Genomic DNA, 17228 nt, shown 5'->3' with positions numbered 1-17228 from the left:
TAGAATAGGGCATCAAATTGATACTAGCCCCCAAATCATAGAGAGCTTTAGCAAATTCCGCACTCCCAATGGTCCAAGAAATGGTGAAAGCACCGGGATCTTCAAGCTTCGGGGCCATTGAATGCACTATTGCACTAACTTGGTGAGTCATCTTTATAGTCTCACAATCCATAGACCGCTTCTTTGTTACCAAGTCCTTCATGAATTTAGCATAGCCCGACATTTGTTCAAGAGCCCCCACCAAAGGCACATTGATGGATAAGCTCTTCATCATGTCAATGAACTTTTTAAACTAATTTTCATTTTCTGCTTCGCGAGCCTTTGAGGATAAGGAGGAGGTGGCCTTGGCAAAGGAGCCTTGGCTTTAGGCACAACCGGCTCCGGCATGTCTATTATGTGTTCTCTAGATGGGTTCACATCATTTTGAGTTTCCACCTTGATATCTTGAATATCAATCCTCACATCTTCATTCATATTTTTATCAATCACATTGTCAACCACCAAAGGAACTTCATTTTCTTGCAACCCAACATCATCATCCACAATTTACTTTTGTTTGGAGGCATGCACATTACTGCCTCTTCCACTTCTTGTTGTTACCTCCATAACATGATTGTTCCCACCCTTCAGGTTCACTACCGCATCACTTGGTAGAGCACCCTTAGGGTGAGTATTTAAAGACTGTGAGATTTGGCCTAACTGCACCTCCAAGTTTCTGATAGAGGTATTTTGTGAAGCCAACTGAGCATCCAAGTCCGCATTCTTCTTCATTATTTGTTCGAATATCATTTCAATTCTACATATATCATTGCTAGAAGAACTAGGTCCTTGAGATGGAAATAGGGGTGGATTGTTTGGTTGTTGGTACATTGGGGGCCTTTAAAAACCTTGCCCCCGGTTTTCTTAGTTTCCATTGTTCCATCCACCTTGATTGTTATTACCACCCCAATTGTTATTATTACCATTCCAATTTACTTGGTTGTTTTGATTGTTGTTGTGATTGCCCCAGTTGTTATTTTGGTTGTTGTTCCCCCAATTACCATTGCCTTATTATTGATTGCCCCAGTTGCCTTGGGGTCTCCATTGTTGTTGGTTGGAAGAATTGCCTCTTTGGCCTTGATAATTATTCATGTATTGCACATCTTTACTTTGTTCATCATAACCATCATTTTGAAATCCACCGCAATCATTGTCGAACTGCTCTGAATTCCATTGGTTCCGTTGACCTCTTTGTCTTCTTTTGTTGACAAGCATGTTAACACCCTCCACGACATTCACTTGGCGAGGATTTTGAACTTGTTGCAACTGTTCCTTCGCTAGTTGGTTCATCGTGGTTGTTAACTCAGCTATAGCATGTCCATGATCATGTAATTCCTTGTGCAAATGAATAACCGTGGGGTCATCCTGGGGCATATTGGCTCTACTTTGCCAAGCGGAAGAAGTGTCAGCTATCTCGTCAAGAATGTCACAAGCCTCATCATAAAACAACTTCATGAAGTTGCCCCCAGCAAGTTGGTTCCTATGCATTGGTTTGTGGTGTTAATACCCCGTAGAAAGTCTGTTGGATCATCGCCTCGGTCATATCATTGTTGGGGCATTCCTTCACCATTGTTCTATAACTCTCCCAAATCTCATGCAAAGGTTCTGTGGGCTCTTGCTTGAACGCCACATCTCTCAATGTAGCCATATGCCCTGGTGAAATTTTTTTTGCAATGAACGTATTCGCCAACTCATCCCAAGTAGTGATGGAATGGTTGAGAAGTCGCTCAAGCCAATCAAGTGCTTTCCCTCTAAGTGAAAATGAGAAGAGTCTCAACCGGAGAGCATCCTCGGACACTTTAGTTTGCTTACTCCCCCAACATGTATCCACGAACCCCTTAATATATTTGTAAGCATTTTGATTTGCAGCGCCCGTAAAATACCCACGTTGCTCCAGCAATATCAGCATCACATTGGTTATTTGAAAATTGCCCCCTGGATTCGGGGTGGGACAATAGCACTCGCATAGCCTTGGTTCGGGAGCACTCTAGGACCCACTCTTGGAGGTGGTAGAGGAGGGTATGGAATATTGTCATTTGCATTAGCATTGGCCTGGCGGCCTCTATGTTGTCCTTGAGGTACAAGAGGCACCTCATCATCTCCGACGTCATCTATTCCTCCCCCGCAATCACATTTCTAAGAGGGTCATTGTTGTTTGTTGCCATTTTGTACCTGAAGTTGTGACACACACAAATTAGTAACACGGAAGAAAAGAAGAACGATACACAAAACTATTTAGATAGATAGCCAAAATCGTTAGCTCCCCGTCAACGGCACCAAAAAGTGATCGAGGCCAACCCTGTACTACTACAAAGTAGCAAGAGTGGTCGAAGAAGCTTTTTCCCAAGAAGGTCGAGATTGATTTCCACGGGGAGCTAGAGATTGGAGTTGAGTTTCTATCTAAATTGGAGTTGCATAATTGTTCCTAATTTCACTTCTATTCATAATTGGTTTTGATATTACTTCTAATTTTATACTACTAAGATGCTAAATTAGGCTAAGTGAAGCTAAGAGTAAACTATTAAAGGTTGTCCAAATAGGTAAAAGACACTATGGAAGTGACTTTCTCCTAGGTGAGTAATCGATGGATTTTCAAGTCTAAGGCTAGATTGTCATATTTGGGGAGTATGATATAACCATTGCACGATTCTACTTACTCTATATCTCTCGGTAGTTCGAGTGATTTTGCCTTAATTGACTTTCTCAGGACCAATTGGGTATGATAATTTGTGCAAGCAATAGAGGTTCAAGTCGGGTATTACTATCTCTAGGTTTAACCCTTCAATTGGGGCTATCAATCTCTTGAATACGCCCTAATTCCTTGTTAGACCAATTTCATGGACTTAGGCTCTCTTTCTCAAGAAGAGCCAAAATCAACTAGGCATAAACTAGTGTTTGCAACCACTAACAACATTAAAACCATAAATCAGTCCAAATATCAAACACCCATAGATATTCAAGCCTTAAAACACAAGACCCATCAATTACCCACACTAGGATTGAGCCACAACCCTAGCTAATGGGTCTAGCTACTCATGATTATAGAAGAAAACAAAGAAATAGATGAAGAAAAACCCATAATATTTAATTACTAGATAAACTTGAAGATTCAATGATGAAACTAAGCTAAAATTACTCAAAATAGAAAACGAGTACTGTTCATGAGCGTAGCTAATTGTTAGAATACAACTGATGACCTAAAAATAGGAAAAGAAACTATTTATACTAGGCTAAAAATTCTAGACAAAAATACCCCTGCGGGGCTAGTGATGCGGAATGCACAAAATCGAGTGCGGCCGCACTAAGGCTCTTGGCTGAAACAATCTGCTCTCTGAAGTTGGCCACCACGGGCCACACAAAATGCACCGCGGTCGCGGTGGCTTCTATTGCGGTCCACACAAAAATGGAGTGCGGACCGCATTGGCAATGTTCCTCCAACTTGGCATCTCTCTGAACTTGAGTTTTACGGACCGCACAAAATCGAGTGTGGCCGCATTGCTTGGCTACCTGAAATGCACACTCTTTGAACCTCCTTTTTGCGGACTGCACAGAATGGTGTGCGGTCGCACTAGTCCTGTTATACTGAGCTTGGCCTTGTTCTTGGTACTTGTGCATGTTTCACTCCTTTTGAGCTAGTTTTGACAAATTGTCACCTTATTGACCAAACCCTGCAATCAAGTACAACATGTGAGCCTTCGGGACTATTTTGTACACATTTCTAATCAAAACTTAAGCAAGAAGGAGTGTAAAATGCATCATAATCCCTAGTTATTAGTACATCAGCCAGGATCCCAAGAAATGGTCCAATTGGGTGAGTATGGCGTCAGATTTCATGGACCGGTTCAGGTTTAATACAGAGAATACACCAGATGTTTTCCATAATCTTAAGAAGAAACCCACCGAAACCTTCTACGAGTATTCTACTCGTTGGAGGTCGAAAGCAGCCAAGGTTAGGCAATCTTTGGACGAGGAACAGATGAACAAGTTCTTCGTCAAAGCATAGGATCCGCAGTATTATGAAAGATTGATGGTTATTAAAAACCATAAGTTCTCTGATATCATCAACCTTGGGGAAAGAATTGAGGAAGACATCAAAAGCGGGATGATAACAAATTTTGAGGCATTACAGGCCACAAATAAAACATTGCAATCAGGAGGCATATAAAAAAAGAGATGTTGGGGGGCAGTAATGGTAGCTCAAGGGACAAATGTCTGGAACTGGGCTTCACGACACTGGTTCCAGACATTTGTCCCTACGGTGAACCCGGAGCCTGAGGTTACTATTGACGATGGGAAGTTGGCTCGCAAATATAGTGAGATATACAATAATATTCGGGCTTTGGGTTTCGACAGTCTGTTTCGCCCAGGTGATGCGGTGAACGTGAACCTGGTCAAGGAATTCTATGCTAACTGGCAACCTGAGGCCAGCCTGGATGCTGTGTACGAAGTGCGTGTACGGGGTAAAGTGATTACATTCTCCTCCCAAGTGATCAATCGGATTATGGGCTTCACAGAGCATTCCCACAAGCTCTTTCAGAGGTTTCTACGTCGGGCGACTATCCGGTTATCTGCCGACAGCTATGTGGCGCTGACTCTTCTGCCGCATGGACACGAAATGCGAATAAATTCCACAAGGACATGAATAAGGGAACATTTCAGCGTCCAGTTAGGATTGTTTTGCGATTAATTAATGCCAGAATCATGCCCACTCAAAGTGACACCGATGTCCCACGGCTGATAGTGTGTTTGATCTATGCCTTGTTGACATGGATGTGGTTAGATCTTGGAAAAATCATCCTGGAGCACATGGCTAAAGTGCAACCACTTGGGGCTCGCCGTCTACATTACCCGAGTATGATCACTCGGTTATTACGAGCGCACCATGTAGAGGAGGAGTTTCACTATGACCGGACCATCCCAGTGTCTTATCCAATCAAGGCCTATGATGTCATGTTAGTGATAGACCCCCTTGCTACTGCTATTAATTCGGACCAGAGGTTGGTCCACGTTGAGGAGACGCTACAGTTGCTGACTTGCACCTTCATTCTGCTCGGGGGGAGACCGACTTGGAGGAGTTGCAACAAGATCACCCCCTTTCTGCTATCACTCAATAGTGGTTGAGATTGGCGAGAGGAGGACAGCTTCCACCAGATGAGGACGTGAACTCCATTCCCTCTGATGATGAGGAGTATTTGCGCACCTTCAAGGGTGCTGATGATTAGGCCATGGGCCTCAGGGAGTCACCTTTTCACTCTTGATTTTACTGTTTTGCATTGGGGACAATGCAATCTCTTAAGTGTGGGGTGCTCCTATTTGATTGTATTTGTACTCTTTTTTTATTTGCCAATTGGTCTTGTTTGATTTGTATCTTGCTTTCGTAGACAATATGGTCTGTAAACTATAATTCTCAATTATATCGGCATGTAATAGTTAGTAATTAAGTATTTAGTTCGACTCTTCCCGACGACGGATTTTATCGACTGGTTTCTTGAGGGAGATGAGTCGAAAGAAATGAAAAAAACAAATGTGTGAAAATTCTTTAAGTGTTTAATTCGACTCTTTCCGACGATGGATTTCGTCTACTGGTTTCTTGAGGGAGATGAGTTGAAAGAAATGATAAAAAAACAAATATGTGAGAATCCAAAAATTTCTTTTATTTTAGTATTTTTTTAGGTAGTGTAGCAATTACCCCTTGATTTTTCCTTGTGTCGTGGTTCTTTTTCAAGGGTTTTGCTTGAACCAAATGTAGTTAAAAAAATTTATTTTATAGGAATAAAGAATCTTTAGTCAGGAAACTAATTTAAAGGATCAATTTTTCTTTGACTGCATATGCCTTGAGAGTGGTAAGTGCCTTAGTTGTGACACGTAGGCTCAATTCTTGACTCTTAAATAAGTGCCTTAAATTGTGTGATTATAACTGTGCTTAACTGCTTTGACTAGAGTGTCTTGTGAGCCCAATCCTGAGTGAGTTATGTGCCATGTGGGTGTGAGGTTCGTGTGTTATTCTGTGCATTGCATTTGATGTCTAGAACTTGCCTCGTGTGTTTGCAAAGTGAAATAGTAGTTTTGTTCAGTCTTGGAAGTGATATAGGCGTTTCTTTGTTGAGCCAGATATATATATATATATATTAACCGTCTAATTGTTATGTATCGTAGTTAACCCCTTTGAGCCTATAATCCTGTTTCTTTGGCAACCACATTACAAGCCCTACCCAATTGTTTGAATTGACCATATATTTGAACCTTTTCACCACTCATGAGCACTTGAATTGTAATGAACTTTGTAAAAGTTAAAGTGTGGGGTGGTTGGTTTGGCTTTTGAGTGGAGCTAATGAAATAAGGAGAAAGGTGCAGTGTTTTGGAAAATTAAGAGCCACTTGAATTGAAAAAGAAAAGGAAAAAATAGTTGTATTGTTGTAAGAAATATTCCTTGATAAGTGGTGGCTCTTGATGTAATTGTGCTTAAAAAAAGTATGGAGTTAATATATATTGAAGTGAAGGTGGAGTTATGGTTTGACATGAGTATGTGTTTGAATGTTAAAGTATATGTATTAAAGTGCTTAGGGAGGTGTAGTCACTCTTATATCTAAATACCCTAACCGTCCCGCCGCCTACATTACAACCAATTAAAGTCCTACTTGATCCTAGACTGAATGCGCTCGATTAGTAGAGTAGTACACTAAGGGCAAGCCTATGGTGCATCTTTTGTGGCATATTAATATTATTTTTGAGAGTGAGTGAATTCTTTCTATCTTGAGTTCCTAAGTGTTCTTAAATTTTATTTTGTGGAACTACTCTCTTTTGTTGTGTGAGGGCACTTGATTTATGAAGGAAAGGTAATGTCATTGACCTCTATGTTGGAGTAAGTGGGTGAGTTATGAATAATGCGTGGTACTTTTGAGTCGAGTCTTGAGGGTGGGATGTTATGATATGGTGCTCAGTCTACTTTAATTATTTTTGGCATGGTGTGTTAGGGAGGTTGTTTGATGGAAAGGTCATCCCTAGGTGAAGTGTAGTTTAATTGCTCAAGGACGAGCAATGGTCTAATGTGGGGTGTTGATGTTAGGCTAGAAACCCGTATTTTAGCCGTAGTATTGCACTCTAATTACTGTATTTTTACGTGTGTTTGGGCTTAAATGATAGTGAATTATATTTAGTACGTGTTTTATGCCTTGCAGGAAGTGATCCCGAGTTCAAAAGTTAATTTGGAGCTAAATGGATCAATTTGGAGTTTTGAAGTCTGAGTAAAAGCCCAATACATTAAGCCGGGATCGTGTTCGGAGGTCGTGTACCACGTCTGAATGTTAGAAGAGGATGAAAAAATTTAACTCTGAGAAAATTACACTGCCACGCTGCATGGGGCGGCGCAGTAGTGTAAAAACTGGCCTGACAAGAGAACTTGATGCACGCTGATAAACTACACCAGCGCGCTGCGCCTGTACAAATTTTACAGGGACAGAGTCCTATTTCGCCCAGGAAAAGGTGTTTCGTCTGGGCCCGACTCTACTTGGTGTAAATACATGTAAAAATGCTATTTTGAGGACTTTTGACACATTTTAGATCTAGGGAGGCTATTTTGGAAGGGAGAAGACGTTTGGAACAATTTTCGGAGGAGAGAATCATCGAGTTCTTTATTCCTTCATCTTTTCTTTGTAATTTGTTTATGCAAAATACTTGGGAAATTATTACTACGAATATGAGTAACTAAACTTCTAATCTCGGGTTTGATGGAACCTATTGAAGGATGATTTTTTTCATTGCGTTTAATATAAATTCTCCATTTACTTTTCTCTACTTGTTCAACTATATTATTACTGTTGTTGGTTGAAGGGCCCTCAATTGACTGTGCCTATTTTAGTGTGTACTGTTCGAGAGAGAGTATGCATTAGGTAGTTGTTGAACGACACCACTCCAAACGTATTTGGGAGATCAATACGGAGGGTTTAAAGGCGGGATTAGAGATAACGAAATCTTGGTGCGATCATAGTGAGCAGTAAATTAATGTCAGCTAGCGTAGTTTGAGAGAATATGTCTAGTAAATTGTGGTAGTTGCTCGAGAGAGAGCTACGACACTCACAGTACTCATGATCGGTAGAGGATACTTGGGCGAAATTATAGAAAACGTAGCGGGGAGAATTCCGACAATAGGGAAATCAAAACTCTAGACCTTTCCAATCTTGTCTACAATATTTGCTATGTTAGTATTAAAATTATAGCTTTCTAATTACCTTGCTTTTAGTTAGTAAACAATCAACTCATTATTCTATATTTCTGAAGGTTGATTACTTGGATTCTTGTGAAACTAGTGACTGTGATTAATAGGTTAATTCCCTATGAACTTGTAAATCGGATTATATTTGCAATGACCGCTAGATCTCTTAGGAGGCATAGTTGGGCGTGATCAAATTTTGGCGCCATTGCCGGGGAAGCGGCCTGAGTGTACCCTTTAAAACGGTTCAACAAGAAGGGGTGAGAAATTTCTTGATCAATGCCACTTAGGCCTAAGCTGTGCCTTCAAGCTGACAAAGAACCTCTTCAGCTTACAGGCATGTTTCGAGGAGGCTTCGCAACCTTACTGAGAGAATCTGTGGGTAATGCTGCCTTCTTTAGTACTTACGAATATGTGCGATATTGCATGCATCTACAATTAAAAGGTGCATCATCTGGATCTGAGTCGAGCCAATTGATTGATGTTGGAGTTGGGATAATGAGTGGTGGTCTTGGTGGTATAGCAGTGAGTATTATTGGTTGGAGTTGATTCCTTACAACTTCTGCTTATTCTTTGATTAACATACTGGTTGTACTTTCAACGTGGAAGTACCATATGTAATTACATTCGTGCTTCTTATCTTTCTTCAGTTCTGGTCTGCTTTTCTTCCATTGAATGTAGCAAAGACGATAATTCAAACTACCCCCGAGAAAAACCATCCAAGAATCTTAACTTATCAGAAAGAAAAAGAACAGTTATATCTCACTTATAAAAAGAAGGAATACAGAACAGACCAGTCTTACACAATTTCAGTTGTGAAAGATGGCCTTACTAATATGTAATTCTCCTAATTATCATGCTGCATAAATTGGATTTGGAGTATTATGCATATTCTGTGGCTGTTACAATCTGTAATTCAGACTAGCATTTAGGGACTTTCGTCTGCAAGGAAAAGATATGATATGTGGAGCTTGATGCATTTTGCCTCTAATAATGATCTTCCTCTGCATAAATATCATAAGAAATGATCGGATTTCTGATACTAAAAGAGTTAATTCCGTTGCTCAAGATTTTGAAGTCTGACTGTGGATATCCAGATAATACGTGCCTCAATTTAAATATTAGACAATCTTGCCCGAGTGAGAAGCAGCCAAAGAAGAGAAGTTAATATTTAATACTTGGAGAGAAAGTTAACCTTCCTCTGTTTAGGCATTGGAAACCAAGACTACACGACTCTGCAGTAATTCTCTTTTTTGATAAGGTAAAATTGTATTAATCAAAAGGGAGAGCAGTAATTCTCTTATGTAGGGCAATTTGTTTTTGCACTTGAAGAACTTGGTTCTTGTGAGCTTTCAGCATGTTTTGGGCACCTTGAATTCAGGTATATCATTACGTAGATGTTAGGATAGCTTGTGATACAAAGTCTATGCAGGTGTGCTATTTCAACACATTGTTTTCTTGGGCCTTGCACAAGCCATTTTAAGGGCTAAATATCACCAAAGAGAAGAACTCCAAACAATATCAGCAAGTTTTGAAGATATCTGGTACATGGCTTGTCCTATAATTTTCTCTGTTTTTCCGTTGATGGCCAATTTGAAGTTAGTTTGTTAATGCTTAAGAATAAATCATGATCACTTGATATTTGTGTTCATATTCTTTAAAGTTCCATTCACCTTCGTTTGGTAGGTTAGTGGTCTCATTTATATTCGACGATGTACGTTAAATTAAAAATGGTAAAGCATTATACATTTAGCTTATAATCCGTTGTATTGTACATTGACCTCAACCAAACATACCTTTTGCCAACTATAATATACCTGAGTTCAGTCAAAAGCTAAAAGATGCCTCAATTTAACAGGGCATGTATAGCTATTTATCTCGTAGAATTTATGCGTATGACGTTCATTCAGAGCTTTCTGTTGCATAAGGCAGGAAGCATCTCAAGACATAGAATCTAACTTATGGAAGTACAGTGCCCCAAGGGCTTTGTCTAGTGGTAAGAGGCGCAACTCTGATGTGTGGGTTAGGCACACATCACAGGTTTGAACTCAGTTGTAGATAATAGTGGAGAAAGGTAGAGGGGCAGACCCATTATCCACCAAGCTTTGAATCATGCACTACTTGCCCGCGGAGATTATCGGTGGAAAAAATTATGGAAGTACAGGAATTATAACTACAAGAAATAAATAAAATATAGAAACACCGTAAAGCGAGACAGAATATCAACATGGAAGACTTTGATGCACCATGTTATACAGGCTATAAATATTTCATTTCGAGAATACTGGCAGACAATTCAGCGACTTATTCTTTTCCTCCTTCCCTATTCATAAGGAAAAGGAAGAATTACTAGCTAGATAGTTGAAGGTGACAAGTAACAATTTGTTTAGAAACCAGAAATTGACAGAAGATAGAGAGCATGTGACAGCTTGAACTTTAGAAGGATTCGCTGTGCATCAGTCCACAAGTAGGCGATTCCCTCCCATTTGCTGATGCTGCTTCAGCTTGAACTTTCTCCATGAGAATCATATGAAGTTTTACGGCGGCGCTCATTATGACCTGCCAAACGCCTCCGGCAACTCCTTTTTGCTTCATCAAACTCTGGCAACTGATGAAATCTGGACCTCATCACACGAACAAATGAAAATTCACATTAAAAGCTCTGCTTTGTCCATACTCATTAGAAAATGATATACTCCTAGACTTGGGAATTGGAAAGCAGCTGATTAGAAAATAAATGAGATGGCTGCGGCTGCAGCTAGAGTTTCTTGTCCGATTAGATACACTACAGATATTCATAGGAAGTATGTATTTTTTTTAAGAATACCTCGTCTGCTGGATGACTTTGAAATAAAAAATTGTCAGAAGGATAATCTCTGATTGTAATAGTGAGTTATTTTTTCCCCTTGCCAGTGTCTCTGTCTTTCAAAGGAAACAAAAGAATCTTTTCTACACCAATTTCAGTTGGAATAAACCTTATGCCCTACTGCCTAAAGAAGGGGGAAGCAAGAGGTCCGATCTCAGACCACAGGAATTGACTGTTCTCCAGGGTAGTTTTATTGATTCACATTTTGTCATTCAATTTGAAGAAGCACTTAGGACAGCGAAATTCACCCAAAGAAGAAGTCATCATCATTGCTTGATTTGGCTTTGGTTCCACATCAAGGGAATCTATAGGCTGTCGGTTGTCTCTTAACTTAGAAGCAACCAATGCCTTACACATTGCAGAGTTATAATCTAAGAATGCCAACGAATTTATCTGGAAGAGCGACTAATGTCCTAGATTCACTGCTACATCAATTATTTAAAAGACTGGGTTTTGCTTTTTCACCGCAGTCTAATAGTTAAATGAATGCTGTGCCTGTAGCATATTGTAAATGGATTATTGGCCTTGCGCTTTTGTCTCTATGTATTAGTTCTAGCTTAAGTTATTGGTATTTGTTCTTGATATATGAGGATTCCAATATGTTGCATCAAATGAATCAGCACTCAAGCTAAATTATATTCTTCTTTGTTTATTGGCAACTATATGTGTCTGTTAGTGTTCCTCGCAACTGTCATCTAAGAAAGAAGTTTTGGGTGCACATAACTGCTTTTGAGATAGTACCACTATACAGCTTGACAGGCACAGATAAAATTTGAGATTTTCAGTCAGGGTTACTTACCTGCTACATTGCTGACAGAAGCGCTGCTGGATTCCACTAATAAGTACTACCGGAGCCTTTGAATGAAACTCGCACACCTTGTGGCGGCGATGATATGGCTTGGCACCTGCCATATCTGCAGTGCACTGCTCAACCTGGCAAGAAGGCAGTGCTGGCCCACCACCAGATAGATTCCTTCCGGAGAGAGTCAATACCCTCTTCCTTTTGTTATCCTCTTCAGCATTTTCATGTTCCTCTTCTGCTTCATTCATGCTTCTCTTCCCTTCCCATTTGTTATCTTCCATCTCTCTAAGGAGAAACTAGTTGGGCCAAAGTAGAATGAGGAAGCCAGATGAAAGAGTGTGAAATTGAAACCAAGGTAAAAAAAGAAAGGAAAGTATGTGTGAGGACCACCAGCTCCATAATTTTCCTCCTATGTGAAGTCTAGTAAGTGGAGATGATTTGGTGCAAGTATGAGCTAAAATAGCAAGTCTGATAGGTATTTCGTACAGAAGGGGGGGCCAGAAAGGTGTGTGGGTGGGAGTTGGGTGGGGTGAATTATATTGAAAGTTGAAACTACTCTTACTGGTCCCAACTTTCCACACATCAACCTTTAACATGATCTAGCTTTAATGTTAAAAGAAACGTGACCTTACATAACATAGTACAGGAGATGTGAGAGCATTTATGATTACTTTGCTAGCATTTGTTTCCTGATATTCCATGGATTTCACTCCTAATTTAGTTTCTCCACTAACTTTTTATTAAGGTTTTTAATTGGGCAGTCAACAAGCTATTCAGCAATCAGTCATCCACTGTTTGAGGATGTGGAGACGCTGATGAAACATCCAATTTGGTGCTTGGTGGTTACCAAAAGTTATTTTGGCATTTACTCTAGGAGTTGTGACAACCATATACGGATCAAAGCCAGCGGTTTGCAGTGGGCACACGCACGCACACACACACTCCATTTCAGTCTTCTGTTACGTGGATCCTTCATTTACCTTGATGTAGCCATGTCGAATGGGTGTGATAAGGGTATGGGTACACCAAAAACTAGTAAAAAGCTTAACTTACTCATACCAGATACTTGCACATATCAGTACCCAATACGTACCCATAGACGAAAGTTGAACATAGCTTAAAACTTTTTTGGTTCAGTTAAAGGGAAAGGAAAGTTAAAGTGTGTCACCCTCTATTCATTTACCTCCTCTAGCATAATTACCTTTTTGTTGTGTGATAAAATGTAGAAAGTATAGATAGAGACAATCACTTCTTTCCCTCAAACTTAGAGGGAATCAAAAAAGTTGGTGTTGGATGGTGGCAAATTACTCTTTTTGCCCTTCCTATTTTCTGGCAGACCAAAGAGAGTTAGGGAGATCCCCATCCCCTCCCCTCCCCTCCCCTCCCCTAACCTCCCCAATCCCTTCTTCCAACCTGGGCTTCATGAACTATGTTACATGTGCTCATTTAGCGTATGTAATAGTATTTGGTTGCGTTGTATTTTTTTGAATGAAATACCTATACCCATGTGACATAGTTTATGAACAGTTTAATTGTTTTAGCAGTTTCGGAGGGAGCCTACTCAGCTATTATTTGAACTATCATCATAGTGCAAGTTGGTATCTCAGTGTCACTGTCGGCCCAGTAGAGTGATTGTTGCATTTCTTGAGTGCTCAATTGTTGCACAGGCGGCGGTACCATTATCACTAGATCTCTTAATTCATCTACCTAAAGCTATCATTGTCTTGCATACTTTCATTACTCTAAATTAATTAACAAATGTGGGCAGTATCCCTATTTGGTAGTCTTTTTTCAAGGAAGGACGAATCCTATATTTTTTTAAAATATTGTTGTTGATGGAAAGTGAATTGCAAATAATAGCATGGTCCAGTGAGTCGATATACTAGTCCTGTATGGTTTTCTGCGTGCTAATTATCTGTATAACTTATGATCTGGACGTTGCTTTATGGTTTCGTATCATAATTACTGTTTTGTTTTGTTTTGTTTCTGGGTGAATTTAGCTTCGCCTAATAATATCCAGAAGTTGGCACCTACCTTTTTTGGTTATACTGCTTCATCAATCATCGTTATAGGCCCTAGCTCTTATATTGATAGTGTACTGGCATTAGGACAGTTTTGTGGCTCTTAGCCACTTATGAATTATTGAATTATAAAGTTCCAAAGTAAATTATCGAGGTTACAGCCTGAATGCGATTGATGATTAATTATAGTTTTCTTTTAGTTTCCAATTCTCATAGATATGACGGTAATTGTTAATTGGTATAAACTTATAACTTAATGGTTAAGTTGTATAAGGAAAATATCAGGCTTGAGTGGAGAATAGAGATATTTCCTAAGTTTTCTCATTTGAATATTCCTCATGCCTGTGCCCTCCTCCCGCTTCGCAACTACACATTTTTCTGTTGTAGCCGTCCATTGCAGCTCTTTTTGCCTTTTTCTTACCCTCCTCCTCCTATCTTGTTTTGCACAACTGTTAGTATTACATCTATTCTACATATGCTAGGGCATGATAATATTGTAAATGTTAGATCATAAAAAAATAAACTATAACTATTTCTTCAGGTGTTGATTAATTTCCTTTCTTTTTTCTTCTTACTTGCGACGAAAGTTATATTTCGGCTAAGAAGATTGATGAAAATATGCGGAAGAAAATGTAAACATGTTGTTCATTAACTTACCAAAGTTATGGATGGACTGCTAACACTAAACAAGATGAGATCTCATGATGTATGCTATTTTGATGATATTGTGCTAATTGAAAAAATCAGTGAGGGTGCAAGTTTAGTCAGCATAAAAAAAGGGGGTAACTATGACTTTTTTTCACCAAAGTCATTGTATTGGGAAAAAATGGAGTTTACATATTTAAGTGATTGGAAGATGACGTGTTATGACACGTAGACTGGTCAAAGAGTTATGATTGGCAAAGAGACATGAGTTGTAACAGATACGAGCAGAGGCATAAGAGGAAGCACAAGCAGATACTCAAAAGATTCAACGCCCGTACCGATTTAAGTCCAAGAATCAAAGGAAATGAATCTGAGAGTTCACGGGAGTACAGATACAGTATTTAATGAGCCTTAAATACTAAAAACGTTAGAGAATCTGTATTAAATACAATGATTATGTAACGTAGCATTTAATGTCTTTAATTGTCTATAATGGCCTTATTATGACAAAGGCAAAATGCATATCTCCAAAATAGCTATAAAAGGGAGAGAATGGGTCAATTGTAAGGACACGAAATATTATCTGAATATACCGATTTACTTGTTTTTCTTCTCTTTATCTTATTGTTAGGCAAATTAGTTTCTTTCATATATACTTTTGATTATCAGTAACCCGAGTTCTTCTAAATTAAAGCTTTAACCGAAATCTCATTTTTTGGTTAAACAAATTGGTTCCGTTACCGGGAATCTGATAATCTATCCTTTTTTAGCTTAACTTTCCTTGTTGCATCAACCATGTCGAACAACAATGACAACATTCAAGGAAACTAAGGAAACCAACAACTTCAGGGAAATCCACAGGGTAATCAAACCCCGCTCCCTTCTCCACGAGGCTCTCCTCGGCGGTCTCGTGAAGGCTCTCCTGACGGATCTCATACAAATGGAAACGCTCAATTTGAAAATATTGAAGCTATCAATGAAGCTTTGCAGAAACTAATTGCTGCACATGTCAATAAAGTTCTTGAGGCTTTTGCTAGCCAGTTACCTGCTGCACCACCCACACCCACTCCAAATAACAACACTTTGGAGAACCCTCGTTCCGGACTTGTTAATTCAGGTAGTGGTGGAACCCCCAACGAATCACAGGAGGGAGAACCAGGTAACTTAGTCAATTTTGATTTTCAAAGTTTAGTACTAACATTGTAGAAACAGCTCAAGGAGCAAAGTGACCGCATAGAGCAAATACCCGGGTGCCGCCCGTAATCAAAGAGATAGATACGGATAAATATTCGCAACAATCCTGGAAGCCAAGTGCTGCTCCCCTCCCAATTCCAAGGAAATTCAAAATGCCTGATATTTCAAAATACGATGGAACAACAGACCCACGAGACCACGTGACTACATTCACAACAGGCATAAAAGGCAACAACTTGACCAAGCAGGAGATTGAATCAGTATTAGTCAAAAAATTCGGTGAAACACTCACCAAGGGTGCATTAACATGGTATTCTCTTTTACCTGAAAATTCTATAAATTCTTTTGCTGAGCTTGCAGATACTTTTATCAAAGCACACTCGGGAGCTCAAAAAGTCGAAAAAAGAATGGAAGACATTTTCAAGATCAAGCAAGGGGACTTAGAATTGGTTAGAGAGTTCGTGGACAGATTCCAACGTGAAAGAATGATATTACCATGTGTACCTGATAATTGGGCAGCTATAACTTTCACAAGTAATTTGAATGAAAAGAGCTCAGAAGCTACGAGACGACTCAAGAAAAGTCTTTGTGAATTCCTAGCTACAACATGGAGTGACGTTTACAACAGGTATAGCACGAAGCTAAGGATAGAAGAAGATATTGTTCCACGATTCCAAAAAGAAGAAAAGTAAGTTCGAAATGGGCGGAAATCGAAAAAAGGTCGAGTAAAAACAGGTATGAGCCATACATGGGACCTGCGGGAAAAGATTCACGGTCAAAACAGGACAATCAAGGGTATGATCACAGATCAAGGAATAGAGAGTCAGGCTCTTCATCAAGATTTAGGAATGATCGAAGCACCCATGAGTCACAAGATGATGATAGAAATTTCAATTTCAATGTAAGCACTTCCAAGCTCGTAGCTGTTTTGAGAAGCATGGGTGACAAGGTACGGTGGCCAAAAGAGATGAGATCGAATCCAAACATGTGCAACCCTAATCATTGGTGTGAGTTTCATAATGATCACGGGCATAAAACAGCAGACTGCAGATTTTTACAAAGTGAAGTTGATTATTTATTAAAACAAGGGTATCTCACCGAGTTATTCAGTGAGAAAGGTAAGCAAGCTTACATGAAGAATAGGCAGGAACCCCCTAAACCACCTTCTCCCAAAAGGACCGTCAACGTTATAAGCGGGGGTGAAGACATCAATGGCATAACGTACACTGCAACTAATAAAATTTCCAAAGTCACAATTACCCAAGGGAAACGGGTGCGACATGTATTAGAGGAAGACATCATTATATTTGATGATGCTGATGCAGATAGCGTATTATCTACTCATAACGATGCCCTGGTAATATCTTTAATTGTACATGATACTAATGTGAAACGAGTTTTGATTGATCCAGGTAGTTCCGTGAACATTATTTTGCTAAGAGTATTACGTGA

The 17228-nt window shown here is 39.5% G+C and overlaps 2 protein-coding genes across 3 annotated transcripts; one reads left to right on the top strand and one right to left on the bottom strand.

Moving 5' to 3' along the window:
- The first annotated feature begins 8527 nt into the window (after positions 1-8527).
- On the top strand, positions 8528-9223 carry LOC104215024 (mitochondrial arginine transporter BAC1-like). Its single transcript, XM_009764761.1, has 3 exons — positions 8528-8773; positions 8899-9086; positions 9169-9223. The coding sequence occupies exons 1-3, from the start codon at positions 8528-8530 to the stop codon at positions 9221-9223; spliced, it is 489 nt and encodes a 162-aa protein (XP_009763063.1).
- Positions 9224-10470: 1247 nt separating this feature from the next.
- On the bottom strand, positions 10471-12345 carry LOC104215023 (squamosa promoter-binding protein 1-like). Of its 2 annotated transcripts, none has more exons than XM_070167828.1 (2): positions 11914-12345; positions 10471-10866 (listed from the first exon to the last, which is right to left on the bottom strand). In XM_070167828.1, exons 1-2 carry the CDS (start codon positions 12195-12197, stop codon positions 10749-10751), a joined length of 402 nt encoding a protein of 133 aa, XP_070023929.1. In that variant the 5' UTR covers positions 12198-12345; the 3' UTR covers positions 10471-10748. The 2 variants fall into 2 exon arrangements, with proteins under 2 accessions (XP_070023929.1, XP_070023928.1); XM_070167827.1 differs by having other exon boundaries at positions 10471-10872; positions 11914-12283.
- Positions 12346-17228: the final 4883 nt, after the last annotated feature.

This window comes from Nicotiana sylvestris, chromosome 2 (assembly GCF_000393655.2).
Source record: "Nicotiana sylvestris chromosome 2, ASM39365v2, whole genome shotgun sequence".
In the NCBI taxonomy this organism is placed as follows: domain Eukaryota; kingdom Viridiplantae; phylum Streptophyta; class Magnoliopsida; order Solanales; family Solanaceae; genus Nicotiana; species Nicotiana sylvestris.
Note: the sequence above shows the minus strand (reverse complement) of the source record. Positions and strands in the feature narration are given on the sequence as shown.

Coding starts and splice junctions, on each gene's coding strand:
- LOC104215024 (XM_009764761.1), top strand. CDS start 8,528: ATGCCACTTAGGCCTAAGCTGTGCCTTCAAGCTGACAAAGAACCTCTT. Junction 8,774..8,898: donor GTGGTCTTGGTGGTATAGCA/GTGAGTATTATT, acceptor ATCTTTCTTCAG/TTCTGGTCTGCTTTTCTTCC. Junction 9,087..9,168: donor AAAGATGGCCTTACTAATAT/GTAATTCTCCTA, acceptor TCTGTAATTCAG/ACTAGCATTTAGGGACTTTC.
- LOC104215023 (XM_070167827.1), bottom strand. CDS start 12,197: ATGGAAGATAACAAATGGGAAGGGAAGAGAAGCATGAATGAAGCAGAA. Junction 10,873..11,913: donor TTCTGTCAGCAATGTAGCAG/GTAAGTAACCCT, acceptor TCGTGTGATGAG/GTCCAGATTTCATCAGTTGC.